Genomic DNA, 15,167 nt, shown 5'->3' with positions numbered 1-15,167 from the left:
TAAACATGTTTTTTTCCCTGAAAATATTACTTTACATCAACCACAAATTATTGGCTTGATGATGAAATCCGTCCTTGTTCTGCCAACAGCAGTAAGCGTGTGCTTCATTAAATACCATTTAGGCCCTTGAAGTACTAACTATCTCCATCACATAGAGAAATCACATCTACAAACTAGATGTTTTCAGATCCTTTTGAAGCCTCCCATAATTCATTCCAGAGTCCTAAGGGATTTTCTGTAGCAATCTGGAAGATGAGAAAGATCTGTGAAAACATGAGAAAAAAGATGTACTTCCAGAAGAGTCGTTGGGTCTCAAAGTAGTTCCTGCCTTTAAATTTGGAGAGAGGGAGAAGCCAGGTGCCATAGGGCAGTCAGCTTGGTCTAATTTATTTTTTTGGGGGGGGAGGGATAATCACATGAGCTATTTGCAAGTGCCTGAATGATAGGTAACAGCCAGTAGGATTTTGTGAAGGAGAAATCATGTCAAATTAAGCTGCTTTCATTAATTATATGGTAACAGAGTTTGTGGAGATCAGAGAAACAGTAGCTTTAATGCAGCTTGATTTAATATTGTGACTGACACTGTCCCTCTTCATATTCTCATTAGCAAGTTAGGAAAATGTGGTCTGAATGGCAATAGCAGAAAGATAGATACAGATATAGAACTGACTGGAATACTACTGAGTAGTTCGTTACTGCACTGAAAAGGCATTACCAAGCAGGTTCCAAAGGCATTTACTCAGTAATACTCTTAAAGTATTGTCTTGAGTGATGGAACAGCAATTTTGCTTCCTAAACTCAAAGATGCTGATCTAACGGTGATGTAGATATTTTAGAGCATCAGAATGCAGAATCACCTTGATGAGTTGGGAGAATAACAGATGCAATTCAGTGAAGGTAAGTGCAAAATTCTGGTTAAGGGTTATCATCTGCACAGGACAGGTGACAGTTGGCAGTGGATTAGAAGATGAATATAAGAGAAAAACGTCATTGGCATGTCCACTCTTAGCAATAGCAGGTTAAGAACAAAAGTCTTTCTCAAGACAAGTGTTTCCTAGCTCACAGATTTTAACAACCAAATTCTTTCTTCAGCTGTTTAATGAGCTTGTTCAGGAGCAAGGTCCCAATTTGGACAGGACATCTGCCCATGTTAGTGGAATTAAGGAACTGGCTCGTCGGTTTGCCCTCACTTTTGGCTTGGATCAGATCAAGACAAGAGAGGCTGTGGCCACACTACACAAGTGAGTGGTGGTAAATAAACTAGATTTTTATATTACCTCAGATGAAACCTTCAGCTGAGCATCTCTTTTCTAAAGATACGGAATCTTAATTGCTCCTGTATAGTTTATGCAGAAAAATGACGGGGGCTGTACATGTGTATGTATAAGAAGAAAAACTAGCTGCTGTCTAATTATTTGTTGGAATTTATTGGGTTGGCCGTGTTCATCTACCTCAGGTAAAGCCACTGGTATTATATAGATTTGTGTGGACTGTATCTAACAGCTGTAAATGGTTCTTTATACCACACCACTGGATTCTGTAGGCAACAAGGGCTTTTATAAAAAAATATTCAAAAATATTTTGGAATTCTAGGGGTTTTTTTAAATGGATTTAAGCTTTTTTACGTAACTGCTGCATTGGAAAGTGTAGAAGGGCACTGCTGAATTCATATTCTGACTTTCTCATGCCATAAAAAGGTTAAAATATTAATGTTTGCTATCTCAGAGACTATGTCATTAAGATTAAGATGAGCAAAGCATGATCGAAATGCTTGGTAGAGGCACTTCCCTGTACCAAGCAAAAGAGAAGTTCAAGGCATGCATGTGCCGTTATTCGATAATGTGAAATTAAAGTGTTTTCAAATGATAAAGCAAAGATAAGGCAGAGGTGCACATATCAATGTTCTGGTACACGAATTCTCTGACTCTTAATGCAAAAGATCTTGTTGTATCTTACATATTATTCTTATTGCAAGCTTCTGCTTCATGCAGAATCAAGAGCCCATTGGCTGTTCCTGCTGAGGCAGAGCTTTCAGCACCTGACAAGTTCTTAGGCTGTAGTAAGTCCCTTCTTAGCACGTGACTGGAGGTATGTTGTCTCTGACACTGAATCCTCACAAATGGAGAGAGAACATTCGACTTCCCTTTGTCCAAAAGCAGGTGCCTGTTAGCAGTGAAGGAGAAAAGAAAAAGTTACGATGGGATGTAAAGATATCACGAATTCTGTGACATGCAACATTTTTTAAATTTGAATACAAACATCTGAAAATGTTACTGTTTCTTTACTGTAGAGATGGCATAGAGTTTGCCTTCAAATACCAGAATCAAAAAGGACAAGACTATCCACCTCCTAACCTTGCTTTCCTTGAAGTGCTTAGTGAATTTTCCTCTAAACTCTTGCGACAGGATAAAAAGACTGTGTAAGTAATGCTCCTTTTCTTCTGTGGGTTTTGCTGGGCTCTGTTAATCACTGTAGTGTGGGTTTAAGCTCTCTGATTTGATGTTCTCATGATCGACAGGCTATAGGAATTCCCAGTGAGACATTCCACGTACACAGTTATTGATCATTTTATATTTTAAAGTAATAAAAATGAATGAGAAAAGGAGATTCGGATCCACTGATGAGGTGTGTTTGAGACCTCACAAAACAATATTCCTTAGAATTTCCCATGGGGCACCGAAAATAAAAATCTATCTTTTTCCAGGCTAGAATTAAAAGGAAATGAAATGTTAGCAGTGCAGGACATTTACAGGCCTGTGAACACCACGGTTAACATCTCTTTGTTAGGTACTTACATAAAATGTGAATGTATATTTGTTGTTTAGTTTAACATATTGAGTTAAACTTGGAAATAAAGGTTTGTCAAGGCTTCTGTTACTGGCACAACAGGTCAGAGAAAGAGGCTTGTAGTGGACACTTGTTGGTTAGGATAGAGCAGGGCGTTGGAGACCTGACAGGTTAAAACAAGCAGCCTGAATTTGAGTGGTAATTACTGCGGGTGAAATCAGAGGTAGTGTTGATAAGATCTGAATGAAGAGCAAGAAATGCTGTGTTACGAGCACCATTTGAACAGACTTGTCAAGAGAGGCTGCGGATATCAACACATGGACAAAGAGAAAACTGCATTATTCAGGGCAAGCTCACAGCATGGACATGTTGTCAGCATCGCTGCAGAGAGAATGCTGTACATTTATCTTATGTGGAAATACCCAGGATCTGGTGCTGCACAGAAGTAGTAAGGGAAAAAGGAAGAGGTCTCCAGTCAAAAATCGGCCAAGCACTACATGCCCAGTGTACAACTGAATTCTTTGAATAGGTTTATGGCCATTTAAAAAGCACAGTTGCCATAAATCTTATGATTTATAGTTATAGATACCTTTCCAGTCAATTTTCTGACCACAGTTGAGTGTAAGTCATATATATCTAGTCTAACTACCTCAACTGACTTTTCTGTAGTTTTTCTGTGAAGACATTTGATTTAAAGGAATTTTCTAATAGGGTAAACAGTTTTGAATACTACAGCTTTACATGTGCTACTGTCCTGGGTTCAGCAGTATCAGGCATTTTTCTCCTTCTTAGTACCTGGTGCAGTGCCGTGGTTTTGACTTTCAGCCTGGGAACAGCCTGTCTTTATTATGTATCTTTATTAACTTTGTATAATTTTTAACATATACACGAACCAATTTGAGTCTTTTATTGTACCAGTCATTTGCCAATTCAGCAAACATAGCAGAAGAACTAGTAGAATTAGCTTCAGAACTGGATGATCAGTTGCGCTAGCTTAGCACTCAGTGTCTGAAACTGCTTTTCATTGTTACATCCTTGAATATTGACAACCTTTGGCCTTTTCTTCAGGACAGGACTTAAGGATAATAGAATTTTATTACTGTCTTCCTAGCTGAACCGTAGATTCTCCTGCATCTGTTGGTTTAAGTGCCATTAGCCTGATTCATGTCTGATTTTGTGAAGCTTATCCTTCATGGACAGTCATCATCCTTTCCATAAGTTTCTCCAGTGTCTCTAGAAGTTAAAATTAGATCGTTGTGTATAGTTTACATGACCTGATCCTTGAAATTATGTATGGGAGGAGTTCTTTTTCCTTTGCCTTCTATGTGGCCATTTCATATTTCTTCTCAAAGGGTCCCCATTCATTGGTGCCTGCACACACAACCGCTGGCTTCTTTGCAGGACTGTAAAGATTGATGATCTTATCTGGCTTTATTGTACTCATCTGTCTCTGAACTATTTACTTTTGCTGAATTTGAAGATCAGTGAAAACAGATAGGCTTTTTAGGTCATGATTTATCTGATCTTTGCTAAATTACAGCTTTAGGATGAGTTCAGACATGCCTTGGATTCCATTGGCTGTGGTGACTATGAAAAGAGTCAAGATAACTTGCTTATATGTAAAGATGTCTTCTTGAGAAATCAGCATTCCTTTCCTTGAGATACGTGTCATGGTTGCACCCATCAGGCAGTGGCTGCATTGCCCATAGTGCTTCACTGACATTACATACCCAGCTATACTCTGGAGAGTTGATTTGCCCTTCTCTGTAGCACTACTCCTCCAATCCTCAGGGACCTCTTCCCCCTCCCTCTGAAGGGGTCGCCTATGAACAGGAAGGTGCATGACCACCATCTGGTGGAGGAGTCCTGCATACAGGATCCTTTACCTCCTGCCCCGGCTCTGTCTTCTGCCAAGTTACTGTCCCTAAACTCAGCAATGGGCTGTTAGTGTGGAGTGCTCTAGAATAACCCTAAAAGTCTCATGAGCATAGAGCTGCCTGTCTCCCATAAGTCCTTCAGCTTGGTTTCCCTACCTCGTAAAAAATGAACTGTCTGCCCAGTACGTCTGCATGTGTCATCTGCCCTTGGTACAAAATACCCTTCCTGTCACAGTTCAGCAAATACTACTCTTTGACAGGGATCCTACTTCCTTTCGTTTCGTTTACTGCTGGGGAGTTTTTTTACTAAGGAGGAGAAAAGCAAGATGTTTCCAGTTTGGGAATGGAGCAGCAACATTGATTTTGTTTAGTTTTCCTATCCTATTTATTTATTTGACTTCTTGATTTATCAGTAATCTCCACAATTAATGATAGCCACACAGGTATATTCGTATCTATGGATTTAATATAAAACTTTACATCAAAGATGCCAGACTCTTAGCAAAGAAAGATTTATATTAATGGAGTTAACAATCACGCAAGGGAGATACAGGCAGGGAGTTTCTGAGGAATTCATCTAAGACAGTAGAGAAGTGAATTGCCCTGTGGAGGCATCCTTTTCCATTTATTTTTCTCAAATAGAGACTATTAGCTTAGACTGGACAACTGACTATTTGGGTGTCTGGCATGAGATCAGACAGAGCTCAGTGGGGTGTTCTGACTCCTGGAAATTGAGAGCTTCTATCTTTGCTGAAGCTGGTGAGAACTACCACTATGAAGCCCCTCTAAAATGCTAAGCAAAAGTTGCACCTTTGGCATCTAATCAGTAAGAACTCTCAAGTGCTGTAGTTTTTCGTTCCTCACAATTTGGGCACAGTCTGTGCACTCTATAAATTGGATGCAGAAAAACTTCCCATTTTCCATTACGATTCTGCAGATAGCTTCTATGAAGTCATGAAACACTCAAGTGTTAACAGTCTTTGGTACTGTAAAAGAGAAGGAGAATAAGCCAAGAATTTGCCCTGCAGTGCAGAGTTTGGGTGTTACTGAGCATGCACATTAACGGGAAGGGAGAAGCATTCACACTATTTAACAGAACAGCAGACAGAAAACACAGGGGAGGGAGGTTGGTTGGTTCCACCCCTCAGTTAGTTAACGTGTGTATTGGACTTCTGCATGGCAGTGGAACAGGTTTTCAACTGTTTTATCAGAAAATGACTGCTTGTAGAAGAAGCCGTTTTTCCTCTTCCAAGATGCAAAAGGATAGCCTACATCCTCACCATAGGGGTTCTAATTCAGTCTGTCTGTTGACACACTAGCAGTATATAGAGGTGGCTTCCTCACTAAGCAAAACAGAAAAGGTATTCGAGTGTGCTGTGAATGATCGCAGACAAATGCAGGAGGAAGATGCTGGGGAGACAACACTTTATATTGTTTATCTGTGAGCAACCTGTGCATCATTAAATGTGTTAGCTGGTTTTCAGGGAATGCCATATACTCTTAATCAGTCAGAGATACAATGCCCTCTCGGCCTATGTTATTAAATTAAAATAATGGAACATCATGCAGGATTTATGTTAAACTCTCAACAACACAAATTGGGGCTGCAGATTAATTAAAGAGGGAACAGTGTGTTGTGTCTCTGTACTCATTGTCTTTTATTTTCAGTCACTCCTACTTGGAGAAGTTTCTGACAGAACAGATGATGGAAAGAAGAGAAGATGTATGGCTTCCACTCATTTCCTATAGAAACTCACTAGTTACAGGTGGTGAAGATGACAGAATGTCCGTTAACAGTGGAAGCAGCAGCAGCAAAGCCTCTTCAGTGAGGAATAAGAAAGGACGGCCACCACTCCACAAAAAGAGAGTAGAAGGTTTGTGTGGGTTTAGAGTGCCTCATTTTGTACCTATATTAAGCTTCCTTTTTAGGAGCCCTTACAGTTTATCAATTACTGCTGAAGTGTATGATATATTCTGTATGTAGTAAAAACCAGACAGCTGCAAGTTCCCATTGAGCTGGCCCGTTCTCTACTAGAGCTTCTGTTGAGCAGTACATGCACCAAGTCCTTCAGTTTCTCATAGCCAACCTGGAGTTCAGGTAGATAAAATACCACTTCCTTTCTTCAGGTACTCTTTTGCTTCCTTCAGGATGCCATGATTTTCACAGAATTCAACTGCTGAGGTTGACCAGATTTTGGGGGTTTATGCTCCAAACTCACCTTAGCGTTTACCTGTATCTTGGTTGCTGTGTGCATATGAGTTTAACAATCTTACATTTAGATTTTAAACTCAGTAATTGGGAATTAATTATCTTCGGTAGATGTATGCAAGACACCCAGCAATAATATAGGTAGTGCTGCAGTATGATACTTGCAGTGACTTCTGATGGTTTGTTAAGTATTTCTATCTTAACTTGTGTTATCAGTGAGAACAGCTGTAATAATCCTACCTTAAAAGAACACAAAATTAAATGAGAGCTGAAAAGGTTACAATTTCAAGCATTTATCCACTTGTTTGAAAAGCTACTAAACTGTTGAAAATCTAGATTTGGAGAAAGTGCTGCAACTAAAATTAACTGTAGCAAAGTGTGTCGGGAGCTGGAAAGCCGTCAGTAATAATGTGAGATGTTCATTCAGAGCAGGCTGAACAAATCCCAACAGCGGTAACGCTGCACTGCCCCTTATCAGGACTGTGTAATTAATTTTAAATGGCCTTTTTCTAGATGAGAGTTTAGAAGGCTCGTGGCTGAACAGGAACGAAAATATACATACTCCAGGGACACTGCAACCACCACAGCTCACCTCAACTGTCTTGAGAGAGAACACCAGACAAATGGGAGAGCAGATCCAGGAGCACGAATCAGAGCAGGGATCTGAACAAGATTTTTTACACAAGTAAGTGTTGGAATTTTGGTATCAAGCACAATGAGCCATGCACAGGAGTTACATGTTATTTACACAGAAAGTCTTAGTCGGTGGCTCCATAGATGCAGTATTTATTTGCAAGAACAACTGGAAATGTCTTGGCTAGCGATTATTTATTTTCATTTCCCAGGAAAATATGTTGTCATGAAATCATAGCAGAAAAGCCGTATGTTAAAATTATCTCGTAGCATAACCATATGGTTATGGTTAAATCTTTCTAGTGTTTGTAGTCGCAGGTTGGATTGAAGTGTTTCCCTGGAAGACCTGTTAGGTGTTCTCTTTTCTTCCCCTCTGCCCTTTTGTCATAGTGCCCTTATTGGTCTCCAGCCATCCTAATGATTTCTTGTAAACTAACTCTTCAATCCAATTCTAGCTGCTCAGCTAGTATTTCCTGTTTCTGGGATAACTGCCTTCTCTGCCAAGTTTATTTGGTGCTAAATAATACATAGCTTTTTTCACTCAATGCCCGTTTTATGACCTCCATTTAGAGGGGGAAGAAAATGGTGGTTATTATGTAACAGTACGTTCAGAATACACGTCTTGAGAGAATGCTGTTTTGTGCTATTTCTATTAATTTGAGGATACAGAATAGCATACCTGTTTTGGGGACTATTTTTATAACTTTTATAACTGAATGCACTGATGTAGCTGTATTAAAAAGTCATATTCTACTTGCCAGACGAATGAAGTCTCAACCAACATAGTATAGTATAAAATAGCCAGATTATGCTTCTTGGCTTTCTTCCAGATTTTGTCCATTGTGTTTTTCTTGATACGTGTTCCCCAGGTTCCCAGTTCTTACTGAACATGCAGACACCCTGCTTGATCCCTGTTTAATCGTAAACTTTTCTGCTTCATCCTGCATTCTTTAATCAGTGTTTTCTAAATAGAAATAATTGATAATGATAATTTTTGCCTCAGAAGGTAAAATGTTCTGCAAAAGTAAATAAAAAATAACTAAATTTTTTCTAACAAAATTAGCTAGCTAAAATTTTACAAAATCATCTAACAAAATTAACTAAATTTAAATTTAAATTTAAACTAAAATCTACCAAAAGCTACCAGGTCATCTAAGAAAATTAACTACCTTTAACAAAAGCTACCCAAATCATTTAAAAAATATCATGTAATATTTAACAGAATCTAAATTCTCTGAATTAACTAAATTTAACAAAATTATTATTCAAAATTTAATAAAAGCTAACAAAATCATCTAAATTTAACTAAATTTAATTATCTAGAAAAGTTAACTAAATTTAAATGCTAACAAAATTATCTAACCAAATCTGACAAAATCATCTAACAAAAATATAAAAACCAAAATTTAACAAAATTGTTTAACAGAATTCAACAAAATTATCTTACAATTTAAAAATAAAAATAATTAACAATAAAATAGTAAAATAATAAAAACTGGAGTTGCTCATCAAGAGCTACCCTTAGTTTACTACTGTTTCCTTGTGCTGCAATATACAAATCATATCAGATCTGTTGCTGTATACTACTGGATTTAGATGGTACAGCATTTTAAGGTATTTACACGTGGGCTACGTCAGTGGATGCTAATCAGCGTATATATTTAAAAGCAATTTGGTTTTCATGTTGTGTGACATTTTTCTTTTAAAATGTGTGTCAGTTGCTAATTTGGATCTGTTCTTGCTCATATTTTTCCTGTTCTGTGACAGTGAAGTAGGATTTAGTAATGCTCCCACTTCAGGTATGGGTCACACTAATGAAAGAGCGATGTTGCCATTTTATGTAACTGTTTTTATTACAACAATTAATGGAATGCACACATTCAGTGAGAGGAAACCAGTTTCGGAAGGGAATCCCAAAGACACGTACAATGATGGGATGTGATTTAAATATCTTAATCTGAAGCGTAGCCAAACATAATACTTAAGTAGATGTTGCCTAAAAAAGCCAACTCAAAACTGTGTTCACACTCATAACACTGCTTTGTTTGTTAGTCCCCAGATGCAGATATCTTGGTTGGGCCAACAGAAGCTAGAAGATTTAAATCGAAAAGACAGGACAGCCATGAACTACATGAAAGGGAGAACTGGTGTAAGGCATGCAGTGTAAGTGTTCAGAGCATCCTTGTCTTTAGCCCAGAAGTATTTTAGATGACAGTGCCTCAGTGTAAATGTCACCTTCTTCTGGTTTGCTGCCATCAACTTCTGTGACATTTGACCTATTGTTAATGAAGGCATTCTTTGTAATGATGACAATCATGGGTGAAGTTGAAATGCCTGGAAATGACTTTTTCTTTCTCATTATTTAATTAGACGAGGTCTAATGGAAGATGATGCTGAGCCCATCTTTGAAGATGTAATGATGTCCTCACGAGGTCAGCTAGAGGATATGAATGAAGAATTTGAGGACACGATGGTCATTGATCTGGTCAGTAAATCTTATTAACAATAAGTTTACAATGGATGAGAGGTAATTTAAAAGGAATTTTAGAACTGCAAACAAAAAAAAAAGTACAAAATCTTGAGCCACATTTCCTGTTGTCTGAGAGAGCAGAAATGATCTGAATGCTCCCTAGAACTTCCAGCTGCAGATGCAGGAAGGTGAGCTTCTCATCACCCAACACTCCCAAATCATTCTCAGGGCTGTTTTCCATCCAGCCTGTATTTTTGCTTCAGACTGCCCCAATCCATGTGCAGGACCTTGTACTTGACCTTCTTGAAATCTGTGAGAGTTGCACTGGCCCACCTCTCCAGGGCCCTCTGGATGGCCTTTTCCATGTAAAATAGGAAAAAAAAATCCATTTGCATTATACACTTCACCATTTTTGTCCTTTCCTGTTTCTCCTTTTATATCCAAACAGTAAGGCAGGGATTACTTGAGGACTGGGCTATAATGTCTTGGAAAGAAAATTTAGGCAGTAATTCAGTTGCTGCTGCTGAATACCAAGGTTATTGCTAGCATCAAGTAAGTAAAATCTCTCTTTCACTAGTAATCCAGGCAAGGAAGTGAAGGAATTTGATCAAGATAGTGAAGATCAGATTTACTTTTATGTTCCTGGGGAAAGACAGCATAAAAGATTTAATTCTCAGAAATGCTATGAAATCTTAAGTACCTTTTTTTGTTTCAAACCCATTTTTCTGTCCAGCTCAGAGCTGAAACTTCACCATAAACTTAAAAGCATAAAGAGAGTTAAAGAACAGATTTTATGCAGTGTGGCCTACAGTCCTAAAACAAGAACATCCTTAGATCAGCAACAGCCTCAGGCTTGTCCTTAGCTGTGAGCAGAGACTTAAAATCACTTGATCTTTCACCCCAGTCTTTAAATAAAGTGTGAACGTAAGAAGCACTTCCCTAAGCCAGGGCCTACCTTTGTATCAGACCTTTTAGGAAAGCCCAAAGCCAGAAGCACCCATTGGCTGCAGAGCCACATGAATCCTTTGTACCCAAGTGGTTGCTGCTATGTTCTAAACCTGCTACCTCCCTCCTCTTTTTAGCCACCTTCAAGAAATCGTCGAGAACGGGCTGAACTGAGGCCAGACTTCTTTGACTCCGCAGCTATCATTGAGGACGATTCAGTAAGGCTTTACTAGTATCATTTCCTGTTTATCTGCAGTTCTTTCTGATGATTGTTACACCTCATTGATTACTGTCTTTTACATCATTTTTCTAGGGATTTGGAATGCCTATGTTCTGAAGTCTGGTGAAGACATTTTACAAATTTGGAACTCTATTGTTTAGAGCTAGAGGCCTATATACTGTGATAGCTTGTATGAAAACCACATTTTTGATGTGATACAGTTTGATTTTTAACCAAATGATTGAGGTCAATCCCTTTTTGTAGTGACAGAAAGAAGAGGAACTTCTTAATGACAGAAAGGAATGTTGGCCAATCCAGTCACCTCAGAAGGGCTGACCTGAAAAATCATTTGTATCCCTGTTCTTGACTGTCCTAATACAGATATTTTTTTTCTGGATGAGGAGGAAGTTTTAAATTGTTAAGACAGCTGTCGAAATAAACACTGTTCTACATACGTTTTCTGAAAACAACATTGAGTGAAAACAGAACTTTTAAACTTTATTTTTCTGCTGTACAATTTAAAACAGTTTTAACATTTGCCTTTTTATGTTTTAAGAGCTAGCCATTTTTATTAAACCTATGCCTATCAGCCATTGACTAGCGATGATGCTATAAGCAGGTCATTCTGGCTACAGAAAAGTGTTTTTGAACACACTGGATTTGATTAACATTATGGTACGCTTATATCCTCTCATAGGCATTGAGAAGAACACTCTTGTAGAAGAGGTTAGAATTCTAATGACGTGCATCTCTGCCAAAAAATTTCAGATTCTGATATGATAAACCCAGATTTTATACTCTTGAGAAGATTTATTTTTATTTATAATGGGACAGAAAGTAAGAGATGTCCGTGAAGCCACTTTTCCAACAGATGCTGTGTAACATTCATTTTATATAGCACACGGGGACACAGAAACAGTAAATTTTCTATTGGTACTTGCTCTGTGCATTTTTAGCAACTTATACCAGCAAATAAAGTATTCTCAGTAAAACACACAAATGGTTCTCAAGTAATCACTTTGCTGTTTTTACTACCTACTTCAAGCCCTGCCAACCCAAGGTACATAAACAGCAACTTTCCTAGTCAAAAAAAAAGAAAGAAAAAGAAGTCAAGGGTGGGGGAAAGGAATCACTTTAGCATAACTAAAAGCAATTTTACCTGTACCATAAAAGAAGAGAAAGTCTACTTTCCATGCCGTAAATACCCTTTTCCGCTATTTTTGTAAATTAATTTTGCCAGTTAGAAGTACTGTATGTGCTGCATAGAAATTTGTGCTTAGATGGTGAAGTTCTTAAGCTTACAATGGAATACAGCTACATTTTCAGTGTTAACTGTGCATATTGAGTAATTCTTTGGGGGAAATGAAATACGATTTTTCAGAAAAGTTAAAAATGTCAAAAAAAACCCAAAACATTCTCAGCTAAGTCATTGTAATAAGAGGTTTTTCAATGTCTTCAATAATTTGGAATTCTATTATGACTCTGCCTAGTAGCTGCTGCTTAGTTAAAACTGGCCCAATACCAGAGGTGCTGCCCATCCACCACTTGCACTGACTCTAGGATCTCAAAGAATCAGCCCCAGAATGTTAATCTTCCTTTCTGCGTTCTAACGTTAACATTTGAGACACGAAGCAGATTGACCCACTTGGAGCACAGCAGATTTAGAGGTGCTTTTTCTGTGTTTTTAGCAACTGCAAAATAATCATGGAGCTTTTTTTCTGTTGCGAGCTTGTTGAAAAACAAACCAACACATCAGTGCCCAGTGCTTACTTGCTGGGAGAGAAAAGATCTTAAAAACAAACCTGCCTTTCACTCATCTGAGGTTTGTTTATTACAACATGTGCAGTTCTCAGACATGGTTGCCAAAAATGTTTGACTAGGTAATTCAGCCATTCCTCAGATGGTGGTTGGGTAATGTATAAAACCTGAGACGTAGCTGGAACCTTACAAAGTCACGTTACCTCCCTTCTTACTCTGTCCACCCCAAAAGTGGTAGGGTGGGCAGGAATGGCTGCATTAAATTGTCATCACAGTAACCCTGTGAGCATAGTAGCATAACAAATGCTGCCTGGTTTCAGTCATAGTCTCAGACGAACCTTGTGCTTCACAGTCCTCTGTGTGGAAAACTGAATCCTAATTTAACATTGTAGAATACTGTATAACAGACATTTATTATCACGGTACCTGCAATGGGTTTCCAGTTCAGTTTGCAGTCAATAGGTTTTTGTATTATGAGTGTCTCCTTGATTGGTTTTGCTAGTAATTCTGTAAATTGTACATTTACAATATGAGGTTTTTTTTTTCCTTTTGTACAATTTAAAACTGATGCTTCACCTTTCATTTAATAAACTATTCAAAATCATGAGTATGATGAGCACCCTCTTCACTATAACTTTCTTTTAAAAGCTCGTTTGGACTATCACATCTTACCATCCCATTTCCTAGTAACCAAAGGAATACTGAAAGGTGGCTCTTGCAGTCCAGGCTTCATACCCAGATTCCATAAGCGACCTCACCCACCCAGCTGCAGGGCAAAGGAAAACCCTGCCTGCTCTGTCTTTCTTCCCTCTACTGTGGTGGATTTTTGGATTTGGGGTTGATCTGGGAGGGGTTTATTGTGAAATTGCTGTAAATCTGGCAAGTCCTCCCCCAAGTTGGGAGAGTTGCATTGTTAAAACTTAACACTGTCTGAACTGTCACAAATTCTGAGGAAAATATCCCCTTCCTGCCATGTATGCCTGAAGTGAACCGGACAATGTACTAAAGGCTTGGAAGGTCCAACAACCAGCTGGGCTAAATGGAGTTTCACAGATCCCTGCGATGAATGTGCTCTTGTTATTCCCATGCCTGAGAGAAAGGTGCTATGACTGTCCAACCTGTGAATGATTTCATCTCTGTAGCATTAAAGAAAAACTGACTTACTTCTCACCTGGCCCACTTCCTAAAGGAAAATCATCTGAGTCAGAGAAAGTAACAAGATGCCACAGGTGAGGAACAGGGATAGGATTCAAGGCCTGACTACTCCTGAAACAGCCCAAATGCTACATCTCAAACTGCTTGTAAGTGATGCTCAACTCCTGATGCACTGTGGAACACAGTAAGTAACTGTTCACACTTCCAAGTTCAGGGGCTGCTCTCTGTTGAAAGGATTTTATTTTATTTCTGTTGTTTCTGCAGGTGACTGAAATTCAAGAGAAACTCAAGTAACGTGGCCAGAGCTTCCCAGTGGGCTTCCGAAGCATTGTGCTGCTAGAGCAATCGACTACTTGGGAATCAAGGGGATATAAAAGGCAAGTTCTTGTCCTGGCAAGGAACAGAAGACAGGATGAATTCTACGGAACTAATGAGGTTAGGAAACAAGAAAGGTTGTATTTTACTCTTTGTAACAATGACAACTGGGTTTCTTGTTTAGCATCTCCTCCTGACACTGGGCAGGCTGAAGAAATTATATGCATATTGTTTCATTTAAAACAGCTTTTGCCTCTAAACCTGAGATGGCTACCAGCAACTCTCAGCTACTAATTACCTCCAAAACATCCTCTTGGTCCTTACAAACTCTGACTACAGCTTCTCAGTTACCTATGAACTCACTTCATGGCAGCAACCACCAACATAGTAACATTTCAGTTTACCTTACCTTGTTGTTGCAGCCAGCTCTGTTCCATGGGCAGCAGGTACAGGCATCTGCTCCAAGCACATGTTTCTGCTTGTACCACCAGGTACATTCCTACAGGTAGCTCCAGTCTGTCTGCAGCCAGGATGGACAGTACATCTGTAACATGATTTAACAATGTCTAGTAAACAAGACATTGCTTCTGGCTAGTACAAAGAACAGTGGAGCTGGGATTCATACTTGAAGCACTCCTTCTGTACTGTGTTTTCAGATGATTTTTAGTTGTTGCCCTTCTCCACCAGGTACAGGCTCCACGCTCCATGGCTGTACTCACTCGGGCACCAGCTGCACCTACATGGGAAGAGATGCTCCCTGCCAAGTTGCCATCTTGTCTTTCTTCCGCTTCAGGCACA

The 15,167-nt window shown here is 38.9% G+C and overlaps 1 protein-coding gene across 3 annotated transcripts in view; it reads left to right on the top strand.

Annotated features, from left to right (window-relative positions):
• STAG1 (STAG1 cohesin complex component) overlaps positions 1 to 13,506 on the top strand; it is a 178,125-nt gene extending 164,619 nt beyond the window's left edge. For all 3 annotated transcript variants that reach the window (XM_061354474.1, XM_061354475.1, XM_061354476.1), the window contains 8 exons: positions 1,093 to 1,241; positions 2,291 to 2,419; positions 6,333 to 6,538; positions 7,387 to 7,558; positions 9,559 to 9,669; positions 9,877 to 9,991; positions 11,059 to 11,139; positions 11,235 to 13,506. In XM_061354474.1, coding sequence (XP_061210458.1) covers positions 1,093 to 1,241; positions 2,291 to 2,419; positions 6,333 to 6,538; positions 7,387 to 7,558; positions 9,559 to 9,669; positions 9,877 to 9,991; positions 11,059 to 11,139; positions 11,235 to 11,258 — 987 coding nt within the window. In that variant the 3' untranslated portion in view covers positions 11,259 to 13,506. The remainder of the gene's footprint in view (positions 1 to 1,092; positions 1,242 to 2,290; positions 2,420 to 6,332; positions 6,539 to 7,386; positions 7,559 to 9,558; positions 9,670 to 9,876; positions 9,992 to 11,058; positions 11,140 to 11,234) is intronic.
• The last annotated feature ends 1,661 nt before the right edge of the window (positions 13,507 to 15,167 follow it).

The sequence above is a fragment of the Neopsephotus bourkii genome, unplaced genomic scaffold (genome assembly GCF_033783945.1).
Source record: "Neopsephotus bourkii isolate Nb327-2 ecotype Australia unplaced genomic scaffold, CSIRO-AGI_Nbou_v1 NB_739, whole genome shotgun sequence".
NCBI classification, from domain to species: domain Eukaryota; kingdom Metazoa; phylum Chordata; class Aves; order Psittaciformes; family Psittacidae; genus Neopsephotus; species Neopsephotus bourkii.
This window is presented reverse-complemented; position numbering and strand designations above follow the sequence as displayed.